The 27,480-nt window shown below is 45.6% G+C and overlaps 1 protein-coding gene across 1 annotated transcript in view; it reads right to left on the bottom strand.

Moving 5' to 3' along the window:
- GRIK4 (glutamate ionotropic receptor kainate type subunit 4) overlaps positions 1-27,480 on the bottom strand; it is a 158,511-nt gene that overhangs the window by 62,503 nt on the left and 68,528 nt on the right. The window contains 2 exon segments of the mRNA XM_032228770.1: positions 12,115-12,219; positions 16,197-16,349. Coding sequence (XP_032084661.1) covers positions 12,115-12,219; positions 16,197-16,349 — 258 coding nt within the window.

A 27,480-nucleotide genomic window follows, 5' to 3' on the forward strand; every position in this document is an offset into this window, starting at 1 on the left:
TAGAAGGAAGTATCTTGGAACTTAACAAAATAACAGTTGGAAGGGACATTGGGTGTCTTCTAGCCCAACCCCTAGAACATTCAGACAAATGGTTATTCAGTCTCTTCTTAAAACCTTCCAGTGCTGGAGCACCCACAACCTCTGGCGGTAAGTCATTCCATTGATTAATTGTTCTGTCAAAAAATTTCTCCTCAATTCTAAGTTGCTTCTCTCCTTAATGAGTTTCCACCCATTGCTTCGTGTTCTACCCTCAGATGCTTTGGAGAAGAGCTTGACTCCCTATTCTTTGTGGCAACCCCTGAGATATTGGAAGACTGCTATCATGTCTCCCCTGGTCCTTCTTTTCATCAAACTAGACATACCCAGTTCCTGCAACCGTTCTTCATCATACATTTCAGCCTCCGATCACTTTTGTTGCTCTTCTCTGCACTCTTTCTAAAGTTTCAACATCTTTTTTTCAACTGAAGTGTTGAGATCAATGTAGGGGGCACTTTTCCTGCAACATTCCTGTTGCTCCTGCCCTCTGGAACATCTTGCCCCTGATGTAAGGTTGGCCTCAACCCTCCTATCATTTTATAAGGGCCTAAAGTGCTGGCTCTGCCAGTTGGTTTGCGGTCCCAGTGAAGGAACAGCACAACAGCGGTGGTTGATTGATTAACAACACACCCCACCTCCCCACTCCAATTATTTATATTTTATGTTCTGACCCCCTCCTCCATCCAGTAATGACTGCCGAGACAAGCTGAACTGGAACGTCCTTTAATAGCAAGACACCAAAACCTCGGTGGTTGAAAGCCAAGCAAAACAAACAGATAAGGACCTTGGTAGCAACTCAGACAAACTCAGGCAGCAATAAACACAGATAAGGCTTGGTAGCAATCCAGCCTGCCAAGCTCCCAGTACTGTCCTCCGACATTCAATCCTGCGTTGACTTCTGCAAAGAGGGCCGTGTGCACAAGTAGCTTTTTATAGTCTAGAGAGGAGCCTAATGACTACCAGCTGAGTACAATCACCTCCTGTAATTGCATAATTGTTCCTGATGCCTAGTAGCTCTTCGATGGCGTGCATCCAGGAACAACTCACTACTGGCCTCCGGCTCACTCTCCCTTGTCTCCTCCCCACTGGTCCAAGGCTCAGGTGCCTCCTGGTGGCCAAACAGTCTCTCTGCGCCCTGCTCAGAGTCGGAACCCTGTCCAGAGTCCTCCACATCCTCCAGAGCCGACTCATAGGGCCCCTCGCTGTCAGAGTCTGGTGGCAGCTCCAACGGCAGCTGCCGGGCCACAACACACACACACACACACACACACACACACACACACACACACACATATATATATATATTAAAACATACATGCATACATACATACGCACGTACGTACATATGTATACTGTTTCCCCAAAAATAAGACCTCCTCGGATAATAAACCCAATTGGGCTTTTGAGTGCATAAACTAAAATATGCCCCCCCCAAAAAAAAACTTCCCCAAAAATATTGCAACATGGCAGCAGCCATGATCCAAAAGATGTATTAGGGCTTTCCTGGTTAGGTCTTATTTTCAGGGAAACGTGGAGATATTTTTTACGAGTGCAAGCTGTCCAGAGTTACCCTGTGGTAAGATGGGTGGCCAATACATTTTATACATAAAACAAATAAAAATACCTTAGCCAGGAGTAGATTTTCAGCTCCTCGACTGCCGAGGAGTAGCTTACTAACGTGCTTTAATATAAAAGCACATTTTCCACGGTTTTGTTTGGTTACTAATGACTGTAGCCCCCTTTCCTCTGTAATTGCTTCCAAGAGATTAATTAACCCTTGGCTAATGATATCACTCAAGCTAATCAACCCCAAACATGCCAATAGCCAGTCTAAGCCATTCTATCTTGGCTTCTGTTTTATTCTTCTTCAAACTAATTTACACTCTCTGGTGGCAATGGAATGGAGCCATACATCCTTTTTTGACACACTGTTTATGTGTGTTGTCATTTTTTCAACACACAAGACCGAGGAGACCTGAGCTCCCAATCCGATCAATCTCGGAGATCCGGTTTTAAGACTTGACCTTATTGCTTTAGGGGTGATCCTGGTGGACCTGCTAAGGTGCAACTGATAGGGGACAAGACCAGGGGTGTCAAACTTGATTTTATTGAGGGCCACATCAGGGTTGTGTTTGACCTTGGGGGGGCCAGGATGGCCAGATCTAAGCATCCCACGGGCCAGATCTAAGCAACCCATGGGCCAGATCTAAGCAACCCATGGGCCAGATCTAAGGAACCCAAGGGCCAGATCTAAGCAACCCATGGGCCATATCTAAGGAACCCATGGGCCATATCTAAGGAACCCATGGGCCAGATCTAATCAACCCATGGGCCAGATCTAAGCAACCCATGGGCCAGATCTAAGCAACCCATGGGCCAGATCTGGCCCACGGGCCTTGAGTTTGACACCCCTGCATTAGATCATTTTGCAAAAACATCCTTCGTGTCAGGCCTGGAAGCCATCTTTTGCATTAGGCCTTCAGGCCTGCCCCGTTTATTGCTGTGAGAAACTGGGAGGGGGGGCTGTATGGAGTGGGGTAGATATAGTCAAAATAACATTCCTTTCTCTTCCATTCAAGGACGTCTTGCCCTGCACCTGGAGTGGCAGAAATGGGAGGCATCTCTAGTTTTGGACGGTGCTTGACTGGAACCATGTGATGGACATGTGAGTGCTGGGCAGGGACTTGAACTTTCGTTTGGGTGGGGAAAACCTGGAAGCTTTCAGATTTGGGTTTTCCCAGATGTGCCAATAGGACATCTCTAATAAAATGGAACTTTGAGGAAACTCAAATCTCAGAGATTTTTTTTTCCTGTTAGGGGTGTTATTTGGAACCCGGACACTTCGAAGAACCCCAGCATTGCTTCCAGCAAGTGTTTGTATTGTTATATTACTGTATTATTGTTGCATTACTATTTTGTTTGCCTTACGGCTGTCAGCCCACCACAGCGGAATTGAGACACCCAATTTTTCCATTCATTCAACACCTCACATCCTTATTCTCTCTCCAAGCGCTTATGGATATTATGATACTGACCCACAGTTCATTCTCCATATCGCCTGTTCTCTTCAAGCACATCAACTTTTCAAGTTCTGTACCTTTCATTTGTGAGATCAAAGACGGACAGAGAAGCAATTTGGGATCACAACGACGTAAAGACCTATAGGAGGAGCAAGGAAGGAGTAAGGCACTTGTCAACCAGACGAGATTTGCTCGATCTGGCTGGTGCAAACGCCTCAACAAAACTGCTCTTTAACAACTTGAAATCCCACTTCGGCTAATGTAATCATCAGTTTAAGTGGATTTTGGAACTCAATTAAGTGAACAAGTAATGAAGATATTAAGACCCGTGGTCCAGTGCAATTAGATTAGCGTTACCTACACCGGAACAAAGTTTTCGGAGAATCGTAGAGATTTCTCTGCAACGGCACTCCAGAACACATTCCTTCTCATCAGAGGTGGGTTGTTCCTGGTTTTAGAATTCAGACCTGGGTCGCAGAACCGGCAGCGACCCAGCCACACTGAAGTGCTCAACGGTGGCTACTTTAAGACTTGTGGACTTCAACTTCCAGAATTCCCCAGCCAGCAATGCTGGCTGGGGAATTCTGGGAGTTGAAGTCCAGAGGCCTTAAAATTGCCAAGTTGGACACCTCTGATCTACGGAGGTGGTATTCAGCCGATTCTGACCGGTTCTGGCGAACCATTAGTGGAAATTTTGAGCAGTTCGGAGATCCAACAAATACCACCTCTGGCTGGCCCCGCCCTCATCTATTTGCTGCCCCCCGAGTCCCAGCTGATTTGCTTCCCAATTAGAGTTGGAAAGCAGGTTAGTGGGGTGGGGAGGGAATGCGGATTTTACTATATCCTTGCCCTAGAGTGAGGTGGGAAGCAGAGGTAAGTTCCTACCATTTCGGACTGGTTCAGCTGAATAAGTAGTAACTTTGTGGCCTGAGTCACTGGAACCAGCAGTGACCCAGGCCTGCCAAACCCCCGAACCGGTTCTCTCAGCGACGCTGTAGGTGCCACCATCTTGTTTTTATAGTTTCTACAATACTGCGCATGTGTGTGAAGTTGCGCGCACATGCGCGGCACATCCCTGAGCAAACCAACAGTAGTAGCAGCTGGAACCCATTCCTGATGGGAAGGGGATGAGGATTTTGCAGTGTCCTTCCTCTGCCACGCCCACCAAGCCACGCCCACCAAGCCACGCCCACCAAGCCACACCACGCCCACAGAACCAGTAGTAAAAAAATTGAATCCCGCCACTGCTACACAATATTACCAAGAGATCCTACAACGTCTTCTCAGTGACTTTTACACATTCTGCACGCTGGATCAACGTTAGACTCGAAAGTTGCCACTTCATAGATTAAAACTCCTAGCTACAATATAATATTCCTCACTGTGGCCATAGTGCCCCTCGGTAACCAGAGCATTTATTTCTGGCCCCTGTCCCTCTTTCCCCCAGCCACTTAGAAACAGATTAGCTTTAATTCTGACAGCCCTCTAAGTCCATAATTTGTTCTTTCCCTGCTGGCGTGCCCAAATTAATTGACTATTGTGGCGGGTTTCCTCCGACAACCGAGCGGAGTGACCCTTGCTTGTACAATGGTAGGCTAAATACATCTGTGCCTCAAGGTTATCCCATAACGTTCTGGGCTGACTCTGGCTATAAGCTCCGTCTCTCAACGGCATGGTAATAGTCCTAATAGATCTCCCTCCCTGCCTTCTGTTGCTGAAGGTGAAGGCGTCCAAGATCATTAAAGCATCGAATTTGTCTCTCTCTCTCTCCCTCTCTGTCCCTCCTTCTCTCTCCTTCTCTTTTTCTCTGTGGGTCTATCCTTCTCTCTCTTTCTCTCTCCCTCTCCACCCTATCTCTCAGCTCTCTTTCTCCCCCTCTCTCCCTTCTCTCTTCCTGGGTCTCCTGTGAAGACACCAAGAACATTAAAGCATAGAATTTGTCTCCCTCTCCCTCTCTGTCCCTCCTTCCCTCTCCCTCTCTCTTTCTCTCTTTCTGGCTCTCTCCTTCCCTCTCTTTCTCTTTCCCTCTCCATGCTATCTCCCTCCCTCCCTCTCTCTCTCCCTCCCTCTCTCTCTCCCTCCCTCTTTCTCTCCCTCCCTCTCTCTCTCCCTCCCTTCTCTCTTCCTGGGTCTCCTGTGAAGACATCCAAGAACATTAAAGCATAGAATTTCTCTCTCTCTCCCTCTCTGTTCCTCCTTCTCTCTCCCTCTCTCTTTCTCTCTTTCTGGCTCTCTCCTTCCCTCCCTTTCTCTTTCCCTCTCCATGCTATCTCCCTCCCTCCCTCTCTCCCTCCCTCCCTTCTCCCTTCCTGGGTCTCCTGTGAAGACATCCAAGAACATTAAAGCATAGAATTTGTCTCTCTCTCCCTCTCTGTTCCTCCTTCTCTCTCCCTCTTCCTTTCTGGCTCTCTCCTTCCCTCTCTTTCTCTTTCCCTCTCCATGCTATCTCTCTCCTCTCTCTCTCTCTCTCCCCTCCCTCCCTCTCTCCCTTCTCTGAGTCTCCTGTGAACAAGAACATTAAAGCATTAGAACTTTTCTCTCCCTCCCTCTCTGTCCCTCCTTCTCTCTCCCTCTCTGGTTCTCTCTAGCTCTCTCCTTCCATCTTTTTCTCTATCCCTCTCCACCCTAAGCTTTCTTTCTCTCTTTCTCCCCCTCTCTCTTCCTGTGTTTCCTGTGAAGACATCCAAGAACATTAAAGCACAGAACTTTTATCTCCCTCTCTCTCTTTCTCTCCCACTTTCCTTGTCTCTCCCTCCCCCCCTCTTTCCCGCTCTCCCTCTCTCCCCCCTTCCATCTTTCTTTCCCTCTCTCGCCCACCTATCTTTTCCCACTTATGACTATAACCATATTGCTTGTATCTTTACTATTTATATTGTTTTATTTTGTTTCGTAGTATGGTTTGATTGCTTATTAGTAACCTATGACTATCAGTAAGTGTTTGTATCTTGTGATTCTTGATGAATGTATTTTATTTTTCATTATGTACACTGAGAGCATCTGCATTAAAGACAATTTCCTTGTGTATCCAATCACACTTGGCCAGTAAAGAATTCTATTCTATTCTATTCTATTCTATTCTATGCTATGCTATGCTATGCTATTCTATTCTTCATTCTTCTATTCTTCATTCTATTCTATTCTTTATTCTTCTATTCTATTCTATTCTATTCTATTCTATTCTATTCTATTCTATTCTATTCTATTCTTCTATTCTATTCTATTCTTCATTCTTCTATTCTATTCTATTCTATTCTCAATAAAGATTCTCTTCTTTTCTGTCACATTCACAGTTATCTTCTACCCCAAAGAGTTTCCAGGCTCTTTCAAGAGAGGCCTAAAAAAGACCAGATGCATTTTCCAACAATTGGGAAACTGCCAACGGAACCACACACAATTGATCCCAAGGGAACCTGACCCTGGCTGCATTCTCTGTGTTCCCCAGAGATCAAAACACGATTTTCCATTCCTTTAAGGCCTTAAGCAGCCCTGAACCGACGGCCTTGGATATGAAGCAAATGCAGTCCTACGACTATGCGCCTTGAAATAGAAATAAGCTCATTTCGTGCTCCTGGCTATGTTTGTTAAGGCAGCTCCTCCTTCCCCCACAGGGGAAAAAAATACCGTAATTATCATTTGCTCCTGAAGCTTCTAGTTAGTCGTTGCTTAGGGGACACAACGAGAAGAAAACCTTCTGCAGAGGAGTTGATGGGGTAATTAGGCCAGGAACTCCTTGTCAATCTAAATGGCTTCACATCTCAGCCCCCCAAATACTAATACGGTACAGATAACAAGCTGCAAAAATTCCAGCTGGGAAAACGTGTCAGGACCTTTATTGGCCTGAAAAGAAACGACAGTGGAAATGGGGAGTTTCAGAATAATGTAAGACGAGGCATCTCATTTGAGCCTGCTTGAAAGAGGCATGTAATAGAGTAGAGAATTCCTGCTGGAGCTTCTGGTTACCAGCAACAGCAGCTGCTGGCGCCTCTAAAATATATGAGCACAAGGTTGCATTTCAGATTTGGTTCAGTCCGGTGATAAAATGTTTCTTTGGGTTAGAAAGAATTCCCCTGGCATGGAGGAAGGCATAGTTATCTACCTTCTCCTAACCCAAATCATTGACCCCTCTGGGTTTCTCTCTTTCTTTCTCTCTTTCTCTCGCTCTCTCTTTCTCTCTCTCTCTTTCTTCTCTCCATCCCTTCCTTGTCTCTCTTTTTCCTCCTTCTTTCTTTCTTTCTCTCTCTACCTTCTTTCCTTTCCTTTCTTTTCATTCCTTCTCATTCCTTCCTCCCTCCCTTCTTTTCCTTCCTTCTCTCTCCTTCCTTCCTTCCTTCCTCCCTTCTTTTCCTTCCTTCCTTCTTTCTTTCCATTTCAAGAGCCGAGGTGGCACAGTGATTAGAGTGCAGCACTGCAGGCTACTTCAGCTGACTGCAGTTCTGCAATTCGGCTGTTCAAATCTCACCGGCTCAAGGTTGACTCAGCCTTCCATCCTTCCAAGGTGGGTAAAATGAGGACCTGGATTGTTATTGGGGGCAATATGCTGACTCTGTAAACCACTTAGAGAGGGCTGAAAGCCCTATGAAGCGGTATATACGTCTAACTGCTATTGCTATTGCTTTCTTTCCTCTCTACCTCCATCTCTTCCTTGTCTCTCTTTTCCTTCCTTTCTTCCTACCCTTCCTTTCATCTTTCTTTCCTTCCATCCTTCCCTTTTCCCTTCCTCTCTACCTCCCTCCCTCCTGCCCTCCCTTTTCTCTTTTTCCTTCCTTCCTTCTTCTCTACTTCCCTTCCTTCTCTCTCTTTTCCTCCTTCCTTCCTTCCTTCCTTCCAATTTATTTTTCCATTTTATTGGTGGCCTACCTTCCCACAGGATGATAATATTGTTAGCCATGACAATGTGTTTTTCCTGATTTCCTTGTCCCACTGTCATTTCTAAACGGCGACTCTTGGTTTAGCCTGTGGCATACCCAGCATACCCAATTGTAATTCACTTACTAAATCATGGTTAACTGCCACGATTGAGCCCAGGCACATATTTCCAACAGTATTTTTTGGCCCTACAGTTGGTGCCTCCAGTTTTGGGCTGCAAAACAGATGCTCTCCTGCTCAGATAAGATTATGAACACCACCTGAGCTAAAATGTTGGCCAAACCACACAACTTAAATGCAATTCTGATTCTAGGAAACCAAATGAATGTCCGCTCCAAAATTTTAAAAAAAGATTCGATAGGCTCATTCTTATCCAGGCAGCAGCCAAGGCAATGACACAACATTTTTCTGCAAGCTGCAAACGGTACTCGGGTAGCTGGAGAATTCCTTCTCAAATACACTTAGCCAGCTTTGACTAAATTCAAAACCATGTTGAGGCCCGCTATGTAAATATATTAAATATTCAATCACTGAAGGCTGCTGGCCATTAGCGGGAAAGAGCAAGGATGAGAAAGCCTGAAGCACAGCTAATTTGCCGGCTGCTAGGATTCGGGCGCAGCTTCAAAATTCACTGAATTTTTGAGCAGAGCCAATGAACAGGGAGCCCAGGTGAAAGAGAGAGAAAGAAATTAAAAAAAAAATAAGAATGGTTAAAAACAACAACACCCATCCTGTTCTGACCGAGGCTTCCCAAGAGCATGAAGCAAACTCCTTGTCCCGACAAAAAAACCCCGTTTATTAATTTCCTGTGAATTCTTCTCATTCACATCCAGCCAAGTCTTTCAAGGGAGGATTTACAGTCACAGACCTTATCTGGCTTGGAGAGCTGCCAGGCCGATGTCTGCAAAACTTGGCAAGGAGTCTCAGAGAGTAATAAACCAATTAAGTGAACTAACTGTCTCCTGCAAACTCCACTCCCTTTTTTCTCCTCTTTTATTTCCTCTGGGAGGGGCCATTCATCCTCCATCTCTGGCCTTACTCCCAAGTCGACCCCTGTTCTTTAGCTGCTCCCTTTGTCTGGCAACTCTGCACATGCGCACACTGGGAACAGGCTCCAGCTGCTCTTCTGCCTCACTGTTCGTGGGCCACAACACATCCAAGGAAGCAGAACTGATCCACCTCTTTAAAAAAAACACCAAAACATTACAGGTACTTCGACTTACAACCGTTTGACATCCTTGTTCAGGATCTCTTGGCTCTCTCTTTTAATTATGTATTGTTTTACGTGTCAAATGTTTGTTTCCCCCCCCCCTTCGAGTTGTAAGCCGCCCTGAGTCCCCCCAGGGAAAAGGGCGGCATATAAATAAACTTTCATAACTCATAACTCTTGCGGTTCAGATCCTGGAATCTGTGCAAATGATCAAGCTTGAAAGAGAGCAAGCAAGGGCTAAGATCCTTCTGCACGGGAGCTCTGTAAGATTAGATGGGCGCCTAAAACGGTTTCTGTTCCCACCACCAAAGTATTTGCCTCCTCTATTATTCATCAGCCCACTGCATTATTTAAGCCACCGTACCACGTAAATGCATGGCACAGAGCTCGTGTTTATTCAGCGCTTTGAGTATGTAAAGCATTATAATGTTGTCATTAATAATTTGAGAGGCTCGAAAGGCTGTGGCTTGAACAGAAAACTGTAGTTGGTGTTTTGCTGCTTGATCTGCCACCGTGAAACAGGCGCCAAGCCAATATGACCAATATCAATGTCAGGGTTCCAAATAGCATCCAAAATTAAATCAGAGTCCAAGGCAGAAGATTCCTCAAATTTCCCATTTATTAAGAGAGCCATGTTGGCACATCTGGGGAAACCCGAATCTGAAAGCTTCCTGGTTTTCCCCACCCAGTTGAAAGTTCAAGATCTTGCCCCCAACACCCACCAGTCCATCATATCTCCCACTGCCATGCTGGCAATTCCACCCATCCAGTTCTGGTCAGGTGCAGAGACAAATGCCTTGGCTTTCTAGAAAGAATGTTGTTATGGCTACATAGCATCTCACTCCGTACAATCTCACCCACCCATTTTCCCACAATAGAAAAGGCGTAGCAGAATAATAGAAAGTGTGGCAGGCCAAAAACCCAAAAGGAAAGATGGCTGCAGGCCTGACACATGGGCTGTACAGTCCTTGATGATAATGAAAATTGACCAAGACAACAAGCAATGGGCGGAAATTAATCAAGCAGAGAACCAACCTAGAACTCAGGAGAAATTTCCTGACAGTGAATCAACGGAATGACTTGCCGCCAGAAATTGTGGGTGCTCCATCGCTGGAGGTTTTCAAGAAGAGATTGGATAGCCATTTGCTCAGAACAGTATAGGGTAGGAGTGTCAAACTCAGGTCGTCATGGTGGCATCACGTGATGTATTGTGACTCCCTCCCCCTTTGCTAAACTGGGCGTGGCCAGCACATGACACATCTGGCCCACGGGCCGGGATTTTGACTGTCCTGGTATAGGGTCTCCTGCTTCAATAGCAATAGCAGTTAGACTTATATACCGCTTCATAGGGCTTTCAGCCCTCTCTAAGCGGTTTACAGAGTCAGCATATCGCCCCCACAGTCTGGGTCCTCATTTCACCCACCTCGGAAGGATGGAAGGTTGAGTCAACCTTGAGCCGGTGAGATTTGAACCGCTGAACTGCAGATAGCAGTCAGCTGAAGTGGCCTGCAGTACTGCACCCTAACCACTGCGCCACCTCGGCTCTCCAAAGGGTTCAGCAAAGGGTTGGACCAGACCAGAGGTGGGTTGCTCCCGGTTCGGCCCAGTTCAGCTGAAACGGTAGTGGAATTCAGGCCTGGGCTTCAGAACCAGCAGCAACCTAGGCCCATCATGACCCTGAACTGGTTCCCTCGCTGCTCCTGGGCTGCTGCCACTTTGGTTTTTAGTGACTACACGTGTACAGCTCACTGTAAATGGTTCTGTGTACGTGCGAAGAACGATTTACATTGAACAGTGCGCACGCACGCAGCACCCGGGTTGCATGCGGGTTGCAAACCAGTAGTAAAACCGGCAGCAACCCAGCCCTGGACTAGACAAACTCCAAGGTCCCTTCCAACTCTATTCTTCCGTATTCTGATTCTTTTTGCAGAGCTTGGCTTTGCTACAGGAAGACGGAAGACGGTTAGACAACGGTTGAGCTCTTCCTCCATTTTAAGCGGAGTTGAAAGATCCTCTTCAATTCAGCTCAAACTGGCCGTGGGTCAGCGGAGCGAGCAACTCCCCAAGCAACAGAACGGAATCTTTATTTGATTTGAACTGGAATTGCTTAGTGAAGTCGCCGAGAGACTTTTGAAAGGAAGTCATTTTAAGGCTGCAAATATGCCACAATCACTTCAAATGGAAATTGCTCCAAAGCTGCCTAATGCAGAGGACATCTGATTCCACATTCTTCACCCATTTGTAGCTCCCTGTCAGATTTGACGCTCTCCTGAGAGATGCTGGCTCTTATTCTGCTCCTTTTGTTTCTCATATCTCCCACAGCGGATGCTAAAGGTAAAGATAAAAGTTCCCCTTGCACATATGTGCTAGTCGTTCCTGACTCTAGGGGGCGGTGCTCATCTCCGTTTCAAAGCTGAAGAGCCAGCGCTGTCCGAAGACGTCTCTGTCGTCATGTGGCCTGCATGACTAAGTGCCAAAGGTGCACAGAACACTGTTACCTTCCCACCAAAGGTGGTTCCTATTTTTCTACTTGCATTTTTTACCTGCTTTCGAACTGCTAGGTTGGCAGAAGCTGGGACAAGTAAAGGGGACTCACTCTGTTAAATGGTGCTAGGGATTTGAACCACCGAACTGCCGACCTTTCTCATAGACAAGCTCAGCATCTTCGCCACCGAGCCACCGCGTCCCTTCACAGTGGATGCTAGGTGTACATTATTTGCCAAGGCAATCTCTGTATCTGGCACTCTTTCCATCCCAAGAAAGTTATCTTAAATATTTGAGCAACAGAAGAACCAAATAAGGTTTTTTTTTTTTGTTCAATAAATTAGACGTAGAAAGGAGTTTCCAAACTTACAATCAGCCAACAAGAAAAAAGACATTTTTAAAGGAACCATGACAACAAGAGCGAAAGTCACAACGTAAAGGAAGAGGTAGTGCTGAACCAGAGGACAAAGGGTAGTTGAAGAAAACGTCTTGATTTACCTGTCTGAAGCCGTTCCGGGTGTACTGCAGGATTTTCAGAGCATAGTTTGATCGTTGACCTTTGCTGTTGAACTCTATGTGGCCAGTGAGACCTTCCAATTCTACCTGTCCAAGAGAGGGTGAATTGCAGTACCAGATAGAAACGCTGAGTCTCAAGGACAGAGCCCTGTGCTTCTCATGTCAAGCCAGAAGGGAAAACATGGTCTTGCATGTAACATCTTGGAACTTGGTCTAAGGCCCCTTCTGGCCAGGGGTTCACTGCTGGGGGTTCGCAGGGCTTTGGGAGAATCTCTAGCTAAGATTATGTGTGGTTTGGAGAACCCCGTAAATCCCACTCCTGGCTGGCCCTGCCCCTCCCAGGAGTCTGTTTTGGATGCAGGTAAGTGCAGGGTGCACGGAGAGGCTCAGGGTGGATGAAAAATGGGACTAGCGGAAGTTTCTGGACTTCCCAAATTTTCGGTAGGCCCCTTTCTGGCCTACCGAGAGCCTACGGAGCCTGGGGGAAGCAGTTTTCACCCTCCCAGAGGTTCGAGGAAAGCCTTTAGAGCCCAGGGAGGGCAAAAATGCCCCCCCCTGCCATGGTACAGGAGGCCAACCAGGCCATGCCCACCATGGCCATGTCCACCCAGCAACCAGGCAGAGAACCTCTTGCTAAAATTTCTGAAGCCCACCCCTGCTTCCAGCCCTACAATTCTGTGATTCTACGATTCTATGAAAACTACTGGAAAAGTCTGTTACACCTCACAGCTGTGAGAAGTTTCAGGTCATGAAGGAAGATGGAATGTTTTTGGACAGGGTACCAATGTGATTAGATGAGAGGGGAGGCCACCTGCGTTGTGAAACGGTGGTGACCAAGCCACCTGTCGAGCCCCAGTCCAAGGCTCGGCATTCCTGGAGGTGGGGGAGAGGCAGTTGGTAGTGCAGCCGGTGACAACCCACATGGTCCCTATACCATTAAGAATACCGGCAAGGAAAGCTGGCGGCGGGGCGCATCTAACAGCTGCAGGCGAATCCCATGAGACTTCCAACTCCTGGCTGCGCAGGGCAACAGCAACAGCTAAGGCCATCAAACCAGGCTGACGCCTGTCAGCAGAGACACACTGAGCAGGCCATTTGAACCCAAAGTCAGATGCAAGCCAAACAGCTGAGAGGGGGAGGGATTTGAGAGTGATGGAGGGTGTTTAGTCTCAGGAGTGGACTATACCCAGATAGATAAAAGGCGCTAGAAGGAGGAGGCTCCCAGCGCTGGCTTTAATTTAATCTACACCCTTGTTGTGTGCTGAGATCCTGGTTTGTAGAGGGAATAAAACTCCGTATTGGCACGGAAATCCTAGCGTCCTGGCTTTTTTTTTAAAGGGTTTCTTAGGGCAATTTTGAGAAAGAAAAAACAAAACCTCACCAGATGGAATGCTTTCACTTCTTCTCTTCCTTCGGGAGCCGTCTCCGACTATGTCAGCCTGGGGGCTGCCTGTTTGCCACCGGTTGGAAGTGCTTCCCTTGGGTCAATCAGGGACTTTGTGGTGTCCCTGCGACCAGCAAGTTTTTGTCTTCCCAGTCACCATCTCTTCGGGATGGTTTAGGTCCTGCTGGACCATCCAGGGGCAAAAGTGTCATCGGCGGGCTCGGCCAGTCGAGTCCGCACGATGTGCCATCGCAACGTTGGATCCTCCTCCTCCCGAGCATCCTGGCTTTTTAATCATCCCACACTGGTCTGGCCTAGACCGGCCGAGGCCACCTTTCTTTCTGCCCCCTTCTCTACTTTCTGCAGAGATCTTCGTTCCCACCACCATAGCTGTGAGTTGCACTGTCAAAACGTGAATGCTTAATTCAAGCGCCTCGCCTGGGACCGTAGGGGAAGCCATTACATGGCTGGGTGGCACTAGGTGTCACATTGGGTTTATGTGAAGATGAAGCATGAGGGTGCAAAGGTCTGGTAAGCACAGATAACCACACTCTGCTAATTGTTGACAAAGCATTAGATTATTGGTTTCCCAGCAATGCAAATCCCACACAGGAGAAAATACAACTGTAGCCATTTCTGTTAGAGATTCATTCCCACCCACCCAGCAGAATGCAAAGCCTCAACCGAACTTGTGATGGACATGTCAAGGGACTTGTCCACCATCCAAAGCTGAAATAACAAAAGGTCTCCTTTGTGCGGATGGATAGGAGTCATATCCTGTGCCATATTCAGCAAGGCAAACCCCAACCAAGATCCAACGAAGCCAGCGTAGAACTGGTGTTTACTGACAGACATCCTTTCAATACAAGGACATCGTCCCCCAGCCGAGCACCCATAGATTCAGATCCACAAGGAACTTGTAAAACATCTTAGTTTGTTGCCTATGTAAGATTTGGAGAAGGTCTGCCGAATAGATGCTGGACGCATGAGGGACGATCATTAAAAAAATGCAAGCTTGCCATGCATTCTTTGAAGGTCTTGCTCTTTGGATCGAAGTTGGCAAACATCTTCAATTAACCCAAGAACGGGGTTTTAGAACAGGAGTGCCAAACCTTGGCAACTTTAAGACTTGTGGACGTCAACTCCCGGAATTCCCCAGCTGCCTCAACTTCTGGGAGTTGAAATCCACAGGTCTTAAAGTTGCCAAGGTTGGACTCTCCTGTCCTAAAACCCTATCCTAACTGATGCATGTTGTCTTCTTGATTCTTTGTTCTGATTCTTCCATTGAAACCATTAACTATATTATGGTTCCTTGGCACATGTTCTGCCTACCTTACTCACACAGAGGGGCCCTGCCCATGTTTTTTGTCAAGGAAGCAGAGATGCAGAAGAGGTGCCAGTAACGGCAAGCAAGAGGCAGGGAGACTTACTTCAAGTAAGTAAGGCCAAGCTGATCAGAAGACAAAGGTTTGAGTAAGTCAAGCCAAATGCTAGGAGGCATCTTCTGGAACGTTGTTTCTCAACCTAGAACAGGGGTCGGCAACCTTAAATAATCAAAGAGCCACAAAGGTCCTAACCGGAAGCCCCCCGTTCAATTCTGGAGCCGACCGGAAGTCCGGTTCCCCCACCATAGAGTCTCCTCCTAACGCAGTGTCTTTTTTCCTCTACCTGTCCTAACTGAAAGCCCTATCCATTGTGGAGCTGACCAGAAAACCCGCCCCTTGCCATAGAGTCTCCTTCTGGCGCGCCCTACTTCCCCCCCTCCAAACCAGAAGCTTCTCTCAAAATTGTGGTGCCGGCTGGCGACAGGGAGCTGCAGTTGAGGGACGAAAGAGCCACATGTGGCTCCAGAGCCTTGGGTTGCTGACCCCTGATCTAGAAACAACTGGAACGTTGGCAACTTTAAGATGTGTGGACTTCAATATGCTGGCTAGGAGATTCTGGGAGTTGAAGTCCTCACATCTCAAAGTTGTTAAGGTTGAGAAACATTGTTCTAGAGCCATGATGGTGAACCGATGACATGGGTGCCACAGGTGGCACATCAAGCCCTCTCTGCGGGCATGTAAGCCATCCCCTCAGCTCAGCTGCACTGTGCATGTGCGCGCACCTCCCGCTGGCCGGCTGATTTTTGGGTTTCTGCCGCATATGCATGGGTGGGAGTGGGGGCATGTGCAGAGGTTGTGCACACATTTGCAATGTCACACACATAGGCACGGGAGGGGAGTGCACCCCCTTCCCCCGGCCCATTTTTGCTCCCAGGAGGCTTCAGGGAGGCCTACTAGGCCCAAAATGGGGCACGGGGTGGTGGTTGTGCGCACATGTGCATGGGGAGCACGGGGGAGGGTCACATACACAGGGGGAGCACAGGGGGTCATGCGTGCATGCACAGGGTATGTGTGGAGGGAGTTGTGCGCACATTGCACACGCTTTTAGCACACAGCGACAAAAAGGTGAGCTCTCACTGTTCTAGAAGGATATGGGACAACCTGTCGTGGGATGATGTGGTTACCTTCCATGGAGATATTTATGCCCATTCCTAGGATCCCTTCTGAGGTTTCTTGAAATCTGCTCCTACAACCTTACTTTAGGGTAAACCTCTAAGCAAAACTCCTGTTTACCTCATGCTGACCACAGGGGTGAACCCACCTCCTCTAATCCTCCGCGCTCAATCCATTCTCACCATTCTGAGGTAGTTCATCAAACTGGTGCCGTGTTGCCAGATTTGGGCAGATCCGCAAGACAAAGGTTTCACGCCAATTTCCTGGCTCCGGTTCAGCTCTTGTACCGCGCTGACTACAGCGTAGACCGCATCGAACAATAAGGCAGAAGACAGCTGAAGAAAAGGCAAGACAAGGAACAGGGAGGAGAAATGTTACGGGGAGGCAAAGGCCAAGCCATTTCCAAAACAATCACCTGGCACAGTATAAAGGGCAATTAAACAAGGAAATTCTTGGTTCCAGACAAGGGCGGGGGGGATAAAGTTGATGCATTTGATGGAGAAGACCCCGAATGAGTCGTAGCAGGTGGTACTATCTCACTAATCACATCTGGTTTCTAACATGGTAATCAGAATTAAATCACTTTGGTCCTTCGTTGAAAGAATAGAATAGAATAGTTGGAAGGGACCATGGAGGTCTTCTAGTCCAACCCCCTGCTTAGGTAGGAAACCCTATACCACTTCAGACAAATGGATGCCCAATCTCTTCTTAAAAACGTCCAGTGTTGGAGCATTCACAACTTCTGGAGGCAAGTCGTTCCATTGATTAAATGTTCTCACTGTCAGGAGGTTTCTCCTAGGTTGTTTCTCTCCTTGATTAGTTTCCACCCATTGCTTCTTGTCCTACCCTCAGGTGCTTTGGAGAATAGCTTGACTCCCTCTTCTTTGGGGCAGCCCCTGAGATATTGGAAGACTGCTATCATGTCTCCCCTAGCCCTTCTTTTCATCAAATTAGACATTCCCAAATTCCAGCAACCATTCTTTATGTTTTAACTCCAGTCCCCTAATCATCTTTGTTGCTCTTCTCTGCACTCTTTCTAGAGACTCCACATCTTTTTTACATTGTGGCGATCAAAACTGAATGCAGCATTCCAAGTATGGCCTTACCAAGGCCTTATAAAGTGGAATTAACCCTTCACGTGATCTTGATTCTATCCCTCTGTTGAAGCAGCTTAGAACTGTGTTGGCTTTTGGAACAAAAAGGAAATACCAGAGTTATAATCTAGACTATATGCAGCATTACATGGATCTTTTAAAATAAAGTAAAATAAAATACATGGCCTTTTTAGTAATGGCACCATCCTTGTGAAATCTTCTCCTTAGATATGTAAATCCCCACCTGTGATTTACATATCAAAGTCAATTTAAGAACTAACCTTTTAAGGAAGTATTTGGCATGGGACGAATCTCGTTCATTTTTTTTCTCCCAGTCTGGTTTTGCGCTGAGATATTTTTTCCCCCCATTATGATTTGTTACAGAGTTGTTTTTATTGGAAGGCTGTCAACTGGAGTTCTCCTGTTTCTATTATCTGTAATTTGATGTTATTGTTCTTAATTGATTTTAATCTACGTTGCAAGCTGCTCTGCTTTGTATCTGAAGAAGGGGAGCTGGGGAGGAGGGTTGATAAGGTACAATAATGATCGTGTTTACCCAGAAACAATTAAAATATTTTGCAACACTATTTGAGAGTGTCTTGCAAGTGATCTTGATGTATCAGATTTTATTAGGAAAACATGCTCTCCGATGTTATTCAAGCAAGCGGAACAGCAGAACAACTCCAGCCTACATGATAAATCAATTCTGATGAAATGTCCTAGATCAAAACTGTTTCTAAAGATATTATTTAACCTTGTATAGTTATATTCCATCAGCGCATTAATTTGCTCTGAGTCACACTTCCAGAGAATGTGGCTTAATTAATGCTAGATTCTGCTATGTTACCCAATAAAATGACTTTAACCTCAAAATCCAGGGATTATTTTGATACACTTGCAAGAGTGGCTATGCACGTGTCCCTTTTAATCAATATTTTTTTTTCCATCCTGTCATACGTTTCTCAGCTAACCACAAATATTTACTCTGAATATGGGAGTTTCAGGAGAAAGAACGTATCTATTCTGGGACGTGGATGAACGAATCGATATCTATGTGTCTCACTCATTAATTCCTTCAGCGTAACGACGTTAGGGAAAACTGAAAAAGGAGACTTTCCCCAAATGCCTTCTAAATTACAATCCCCCCCCCCAAAAAAAGATTCATTGAATTCTGTCTTTATCTCAGGATTCCAATTGCTGAAATGGCATTAACCTCTGTCCAAATAATCTTTAACACTTATATTTATCGATCCGACTTAAACCATCCCAGCGGATGGATAGAAACGCCAGTTTGCCTTGCAAGTCTACACAGACATATCTTCCCGTTTTGGCCATATCCATTTTCTGCATCCCTAACTCTTATCTCAAGAAGAAGCAAATCCTTACAACCCTACGATTCTTCTCCATTTCCGACTTTACACTCAGTCCCAGAGCATTCCACATGTTTTCTCCGCAGTCATTGGAAATTCAGATTTCAAGGCTATTTCCTACATTCTGGGTAAACAGTTTAACTACCTGAGCATCCAGGCACAGGCTGCCTATTGATAAAAGTGGAATATTTAATCCATTCCATGTGCTAAAAATACCCTCCGTGCTAAAGCCTTCCCGTGATAACAAAAGAAATAAAGACCTCGGGAGGAGATGAGCTGAAGCAAGCCTTCGCGGGAGAATATTAGTGGAGAATATTCAATGCCATCTTAACTAGAAATCAGGTGTTCGCTTGGCATCGCTCGGCTGATGTCTGCTTTTGATAATGCCAGCTTTATCCAGATGAACTTATTCAAGATAGGTTGACTTCTACCTCTTCGTCAAGAAATTCAGATGGCTGTATTTGATTCTTCTCCCTACTCTCCTTTTTTTAGCCTTTTAGTCCCCTTCTTTTATACCATGCCCATGCTGACAACTCAACTTAGATTCAATGGTCCCCAATTAATTCTATTTATTCTTCCTGCCTCATATACTATGTTTTTAAGGTCACCAACTTTAATACCTTTGGCATTTTTTAATTATGATCATCTTTATCAAGAGATTAACCGGCCATTTTTTTCCCTTTCCTCCCTATGCTATGACTAAGATTTCACCTTTAATTAATTCCACTTCTTGCTCAGCGTTGTTGTCAGTCTCTTATTATGATTAAAGTTCAATTTTTTAAAAATAAATGAACCACTCTCCATCCCATATCTTTCTCCCACAATTCTCCCAGGGGTTACGAGGCATGTCTCCTCTTCAAAATCCCCCATCTTATCTCACCTCCACCAGGTAGACACGATCCCCCTTGAGATCAGAGGTGGCTTCTACTGACAGTTCGCTTGTGTCCATGCTTGGTGCATGTGCATGCTTGATGCATGCTGTGTGCACATGCGCAGTGCAATTAAAATTGTTCTTCCCATGCGCAGAACTGAAAAACAAGATGGCGGCCACCTGGGGAACCAGTTCGGGGGCGTGGCAGGCCTGGGTTGTGACCCAGGCCACCAAAGCATTGCCGGTTTGGAACCCACCACTGCTTGAGACTATCTACTGATTGTGTCAGGACACACATCCAGCTCTCTTGAAAAAAATAAGGGTCTGAATGTAGAGTTCAGAAAGGTTTAGAACTTCACTTGCGCTTATCGCGAATCAACAATTCTGATTCTTCTTCACAATCTTTGACTCTCAACTGATGATTTCTGTTTTCTCCAAAACAATAATAAGAAATATATCACTAAATGTTTATGGAGATTCTCAGTCCTCCAGGTCATGGTTGCCCCAAAGGTGCTTTTTTCAGGAGGCAACTGGACTTTCTTGTTTTTTTCTTTTGAAGACCTTTCGCTTCTCATCCAAGAAGCTTCTTCAGCTCTGACTGGATGGTGGGGAATGGAAGGATTTCTACTCCTTGCAGACAGCTGGTCCTTTGCATCCTTTTAGAGGGTCGTTGAAGCACTTGGAGGTTTATCTGTGTCCTCAGGGTCAGCTGAGTGGTGCAAATTGTTCCTGTCGTCTGCAATTTTTCCTCTGGAAATCCGTTCCTATTCCCACATCTTCCCAAAGGGTGTTCATCCCAAATTGCATAGCTAAAAGTCTGTAGTAACAATAGCAGTAGACTTATATACCGCTTCATAGGGCTTTCAGCCCTCTCTAAGCGGTTTACAGAGAGTCAGCATATTGCCCCCAACAATCTGGGTCCTCATTTTACCCACCTCGGAAGGATGGAAGGCTGAGTCAACCCTGAGCCGGTGAGATTTGAACCGCTGAACTGCTGATCTAGCAGTAGCCTGCAGTGCTGCATTTAACCACTGCGCCACCTCGGCTCTGTAGTGATTCTCCGTCGCCCAGGTCATGGTTGCCCCAAAGGTGCTTTTCCAAGAACTAACAGGACTTTCTGTTGTTGTTTTTTCCTGTGAAGACATTTTGCTTCTCATCTAAGAAGTTTCTTCAGAGCTGATGGACTTCACCTCTGATTAGAGCTGAAGAAGCTTCTTGGATGAGAAGCAAAACATCTTCAAAGAAGAACCAGAGATCCCAGTTGCCTCTTGGAAAAGCACCTTTGGAAGTAAAAAAACAAAACAAAATACTTTGCACAAATTCCGCAGCCCTTTTTCCAGGTCGATCAGATTTCCAGGGATTGTTCTGAATGCTACGTCGGAAAAAATCCAAGGTCAAACCAACCAGCAGCAGGTTAAAAACCAAATTTATCTTGGTGGGCCTCCATTCTCTGTCATCGTGTCCGTTTCATGACTTATGATCTTCAAAGTTCTTTGAGTCGATGTTTTCACATCTTCTTCTCTTCTCCTCTTTTTTGTGCTGTTAACGATCTCTTATTAGTGTCCACAAATGGCGCTTGTAGATCTTAATGAAGCATATGACAATATTGATTGGGATTTTCGACTTTGCAGCTTACAAACATTTGCTTCAGCTCTGAAAAAATCTTGTGTCCACTTTCTTGTGCGTGTGTGTTTTTTCCCCAAAATTTTATTAGACAAGATGATCAAGGGCAGTTTCCCAAGAAGCAGAATTATAGAGCTTTAGGGTTTAGAGAAAATGTTCTACAGCAGAGTCGCTCAAGGCAATGGAGACGCCATTAACAAATCCAAACAATTTTCTATCCATCATCTCCTTCCAGGCACATCAAATTTAGGGAGGGGCAGAGACCAGGAGAAGGATTTCAGCGCATGGAACAGAAATCCAGTATCTAAAGCACAAATGCTACCCTGTTTCCCTGAAAATAAGACCTCCCCAGATAATAAGCCCAATTGGGCTTTTGAGCACAAGGTGGCGCAGTGGTTAGGGTGCAGTACTGTAGGCCACTTCAGCTGACTGTTATCTGCAGTTCAGCGGTTCAAATCTCACCGGCTCAAGGTTGACTCAGCCTCCCATCCTTCCGAGGTGGGTAAAATGAGGACCTTGACTGTGGGGGCGATATGCTGACTCTGTAAACCGCTTAGAGAGGGCTGAAAGCCCTATGAAGTGGTATATAAGTCTAACTGCTATTACTATTGCTATTGCTATAAGCCCTCCCTGAAAATATTGCACACAGCAGCAGCCATGAGTATGGGAGATATATGTAGTCAAAATAACATTCCTTTCTTAGAGAGTCAAGGACACCTTGCCCTGAAGCTGTGATGGTGTGACTGGGAGGCGTCTCCAGCTTTGGACTGTGCTTTAATTGGACCATGTAATAGACATGTGGGTGCTGGGCAGGGATGTAGACTTTCTTTTGGGTGGGGAAAACCTGGAAGCTTTCAGATTCGGGTTTTCCCAGATGTGCCAATATGACATCTCTAATAAAATGGAATAGAATGAGAAAAGTCGAGTCTCGGAGTCTTCTTTCATTGGGTGTGACTTGGAACCCTGACATGGCCATACATATTCCGGTTGACCTCATAATTTCTTGCTGAAAGAGAGTCTATGACAACTCGCCATGGCCATGACTCACCCATCAACTTCTCATGGCCAATTCATTGTGGGGCGACTTGCCGTGGCCAACACACCACGAGGCAACTTAGCAATAGCAATAGCAATAGCAGTTAGACTTATATAGCGCTTCATAGGGCTTTCAGCCCTCTCTAAGCGGTTTACAGAGTCAGCATATTGCCCCCAACAACAATCCGGGTCCTCATTTCACCCACCTCGGAAGGATGGAAGGCTGAATCAACCCTGAGCCGGTGAGATTTGAACAGCCGAACTGCAAAATTGCAGTCAGCTGAAGTAGCCTGCAGTGCTGCATTTAACCACTGTGCTACCTCGGTTCTTGCCACGGGACAATTCAATGCAGGATTAGTTCCCTTTATTATTCATCAAAGGATTACGAAAGTGGGTAGCCCTAGGAATGATTTCGTTTGATACAAGAATTGAAATAACGTTGACAAAACACAGTCGACAAAAATAGATGGAACTAAGGGAATCCTGCAGTGAGTTGTTTCAGGGCAAGTGGGCTGGGATGAGTTGGTCACAGCGAATGAGCCATGCCCAGTTGGCCTTGGAGAGTTGTCCCATTCCACCAAAGGAACCTCCTTGACATCTTTCTGTCTTCTCAGCGAGAACCACATTGCCTCCTCGGTCTGGATCGTTTAATTGCCAGCTCCCTCCGCCACTATTTATCTGTTACTCTTATTTAAAGCAATAGAGCAATTTGGGATCCAGAGAGGATGGCAGCCAATTAAGTTGTATTTCTCCATAAGGAGGCGATTGTGTCGATCCCCCCAGGCTCTTCCAGCCATTCAATGGGTGTGAAATATGTCTTCCCTTACTCCCCTCCCTCAACCTTAGATTCAATCATCACCCTTTTAGAATTCTCGTTTCTTCTCCGCTGACACTAACAGTCCGCCTGCAAATGTCTCTTCATTGCTCATTAGCGCATATTGTTTCAATGTCCTTTGTTTTCATTTTGGGTTTCTTGAACTCTTACCAATTCAAGTAAAAAGAATTCAGAGGAGCAAGGAAGGTGGCTGTCTAATTTTTTTTTCTAAATTCTTCTTCATGTGACCTGCCCAGACTTTGACCTAGAACTCCAGGAGTTGTCCAATCCATATATATATATATATATATATATATGTATGTATGTATGTATGTATGTATGTATGTATGTATGTATATGTATGTATATGTATATGTACATGTACATGTACATGTACATGTACATACGTACGTATGTATATGTATATGTATGTATGTATATATATGTGTGTGTGTGTGTGTGTATATATATATATAAATAATAATGGCTCTGTGTGTATGTGTATGTATGTATGTTCCAGCATAACTCTGGACCGCATTGAGCAACTTCAACCAAACTTGCTACACAGATGAATTACTTTCTGGAGAAAAATACTGTGGGGGTAAGATGACCCTAATACCCCTTGGTGTGTGTGTGTGTGTTCTGTTAAGATAGAGCCTGTTGTGCCTTAAAATGGCTTCTACTGTACTGCTGTCAAATGGGTTCTACTGTACAGCACAGTGGAGTTGCCATGGTAATGGCTTCACAGTACTCCACAAGGGAGCTCCCTCTGGTAAGGGGGAAAATCCAACATTAGAAATTATGTTTGGTTCGGACATTTCCCCCCTATAAATAAATACCCGGGCAACACCAGGTTATCGGCTAGTGTATAATAAAGTGGAATCATTATATCCCATGATTTAGAAAGTAAATTTCTCTTCATGCTGCCTTTTTTTTTGGCAGCCAGATCACACTCCTAACTCATCTTTAGTAACCAAGTATGTGAAAAATTCTCTTTCATTATGCTTTTATAACTCCGTATGACCATGAGGAGTTCAAAGGAACTGCTAAGGAGAAGAAACTAGGAACGTAACCAACCTTATAATCAACAAGGAATCTAATCCGTATCTACAGAGATCGATGGCGGAGGCCTTCGAACTAAAGAATAAAGTTGGTTGAAGTGGTAACAGTATTAAGAAGTCAAGAAACCTCTTGTAGGTCAAGCAATTTCACTGAAGAAGCAGATTAGGAAGGCTATTGACGCTGTTGAACTTTGGTTTTGGAGAAGGCTCCTCAGATTACCACCGACAGTCAAGAAAACAAATCAATGAATCCCTGAACAAGGTCATCCAAAGTTCTTGCTCGAAGGACAAAGGACTGGATTTGAATTATCCATCCTATTCGGACACATGATGCAAAGACTCATCTCCCTGGAAAAGTCTCTAATGCTGGGAATGGTGGAAGAGAAGAAGACGACAATCAGCAAAAAGGGATGGACTTTGTTACAGTGGTGATGGGTGCATCATGAGAAGACACCAAGTGATGGACAGGAAAAAAAATCGATCCTAGTGGTTGCTAAGAGACGACACTGACTTGATGGCACCTGATCAATCAATTTCTTCTGGTAGCTCAAATTTGAGGTTCTTAGTAACCTAAGGATTTTATAGTCCTTCTGTTGAAATAACCTGTTGTCATCCTCGTCCTCGTCCTCGTCCTCGTCCTCGTCCTCGTCCTCCTCCTCCTAACCACTGTCTGTCCCACAGCAGGATGAAGTTGTCTTCCGAATGTTTCCAGCCAATATGATCCTGAGCTTTCTTTTGCCAATTGGATGCACAGTATTTGCTGATGTCATCATCCAACTTGTTTTAGGACTCTTTCATGGATGCTTCTGATCAAGCGGGATCCTCCCCGAGCCACCGTGGTGCAGTGGTTAGAGTGCAGTACTGGAGGCTACTTCTGCTGACTGCCAGCTGCCTGCAATTTGGCAGTTCAAATCTCACCAGGCTCAAGATTGGACTCAGCCTTCCATCCTTTCAAGGTTAATAAAATGAGGACCCAGATTGTTGGGGGCAAATATGCTGACTCTGTAAACCGCTTAGAGAGGGCTGTAAAGTATTGTGAAGAGGTATGTAGGTCTAAGTGCTAAGTGCTAAGTGGGAAGGAAGGAAGGAAGGAAGGAAGGAGCTGTGGTGGCACAGTGGTTAGAATGAAGAATTGCAGGTTAACTCTGCCCACAGCCAGGACTTCAATCCTGATCAGCTCAAGGTTAATTCAGCCTTCCATCCTTCCAAAGTTAATAAAGTGAGAACCCAGATTGTTGGGGGGCAAGAGGCTGACTCTGTAAACTGCTTAGAGAGGGCTGTAAAACACGGTGAAAGCGGCATATAAGTCCAAGGGATATTGCTATCGCTATTTTATCACTGCCTTGGTCCACCTGCCCTTAAGTTCCTCTTGCTATGTGACCAACCCATTTCCATTTCAATCCTTTTATTGTTTTTATCATATTGTATACTTTGTTCGCTAATCCATATGTGTGGAATCCATATGTGACATGTAACGGGATCTATACTGAAAGGTCACGAAGCTGCTTTCCCACTCAACGTTCACGGACTACGACGAAGTAGACCTCGACTCAAGACCACAACTGAGCCCAAAATTTCTGCTGCTAAGCAAGAAAATTGTCAAGCGAGTTTTGCCTCCTGATATGACCTTTCCTGCCCGAGTTGTTAAGCGAATCACCGCAGTTGTTAAGTGAGGTAAATCTGGCTTCCCCCATTGACTTGGCTTGTCGGAAGGTCGCCAAAAAGGGATCGCAGGACCCAGGGACCGGGCAAATGTCACAAACACACACACACACCCGTTTGTCAATCAGCTGAATGTGGATCACACGACTGCAACGGTCGTAAGTGTGAAAAATGGTCACAAGTGACTTTTTCCCAGTGCTGTTGTAACATCGAGTGGTGGTTAAGTCAAGGATTTCCTGTGCAGTCAAGATTTGGAAGTGCGAATGAAAGAGGCCATTGCATTGATCCCTTCCTAGTCACACTTTCATAATAAAGCGAAACCTTCTCAACAATTAAACATTCTGTGTTCATCCTACCCTTCATAGAAAAGGGAAGATTTGTACCCTTTGGGTGGCCCTGTTTAAATAAATGCAGGCTAAAAAAAAACCCTCCTCCTTTTCTTTTGATGAAGTACGATTGTGCTGTTAAAACACTAATTTGAAAGCAAAGACAATTTAAACACAAAATGTTCATCCGTGCAGTTCTCCAAATTGACCAAGCCCTTTAGCCCTATTTTCTCTGCCTCTCCTAGGAAACCATCCTTGAAGAGCTTTCAATGTTGTTTTTTTTAAAAACTCCCACTTTTATTGTCTCTCTGTGTGTAAGAGAATGACACACTTGGCCCCCGATTTAATGCGGAGAATTACGCGCTGTACCATTCCGATGGCACAATCAGGATTTCTGACACTAGAACAAGAACGAAGAAACAATTAATTACCAACATCTGTTTTCAGCCCACATTTTAATTACCTAATTCTAGCCATCTGTAATCCTCAGCGCTTTTCCTTGAGTTTCCATTCCTTGGCTGTGTGATTCAGGGGAGAATCACGCTTGGAACAAACAACACCCTAACATTTTCAGCAGGAAAAGTTCCATAATCTCGCAGCCAGATTTCCGTAGCTGTCACAAACCTCCCTGTAAAACCCAGATCATCCGATCTGCCCAGCGTCCTGAAGGCAGAGCAAGAAGCAACGCGTGGAATCAAGGAGAGAAGCAACTTAGAACTAAGGAGAAATTTTCTGACTGGTAGAACAATTAATCGGTGGAACTACTTGCTTCCAGAAGTTGGGAATGCTCCAAAACTGGAAGTCTTTAAGAAGAGTTTGGTCAACCATTTGTCTGAAATGGTATAGGGCAGGGGTGGGCAATTGTAAACACTCAAAAGAGCCATTTGGACCCATTTCCCACGGAAAAGAAAACACCGGGAGCCACAAAACCCTTCCCGTGCCTGACTATTCCTGAGCAGCCACAAAATTAGCATATGTAGTTGAATTAAACATTCTGTTTTCTTACAAAACCTTTCTTGGATTTCACCATGTTCGGCCTACCAGGGGTTGAAAAGCTCAAGAAATCACTTTCCAGCGGATGTCACACTTTGGCTGGTGTAACGAATATTTTGAGCAACAGGGAGCCACAGCCCAGGGATAAAAGAGCCACATGCGGCTCCGGAGCCACAGAATGCTGAACCCTGGTACAGGGTAGTGACGGCTAACCTTTTTGTTGTTGCGTGCCTGTACCCATAATGCAATGCCCACATGACCCCCCCACCCCCTGCACACACTGCCCCCATATGCATGGGAGGTACGCATGCATGTGCTGAGGCGATGGCTCACGGGCCCGCAGAGAGGGCTTTGCGTGCCACCTGTGGCCTGCGTGCCATAGGTTCGCCATCACAGGTATAGGGTCTCCTTTCTGAGCAGTGGGTTGGACTAGAAGACCTCCAAGGTCCCTTTCAGCTCTATTCCGATTGATTGATTGAATATTTTGGTCTTCTGACAGCATGACCGAGGGATGGAAATCCCAGCCACAATTGTGGTTGTAACCCCAGTTAATATCGGTATTTAGCGCTGAATTTGCCTCTAAGCACCATGAAGGGTTTTTTAATAGACTTGACTAG

Source organism: Thamnophis elegans, chromosome 13 (genome assembly GCF_009769535.1).
Source record: "Thamnophis elegans isolate rThaEle1 chromosome 13, rThaEle1.pri, whole genome shotgun sequence".
NCBI classification, from domain to species: Eukaryota; Metazoa; Chordata; class Lepidosauria; order Squamata; family Colubridae; genus Thamnophis; species Thamnophis elegans.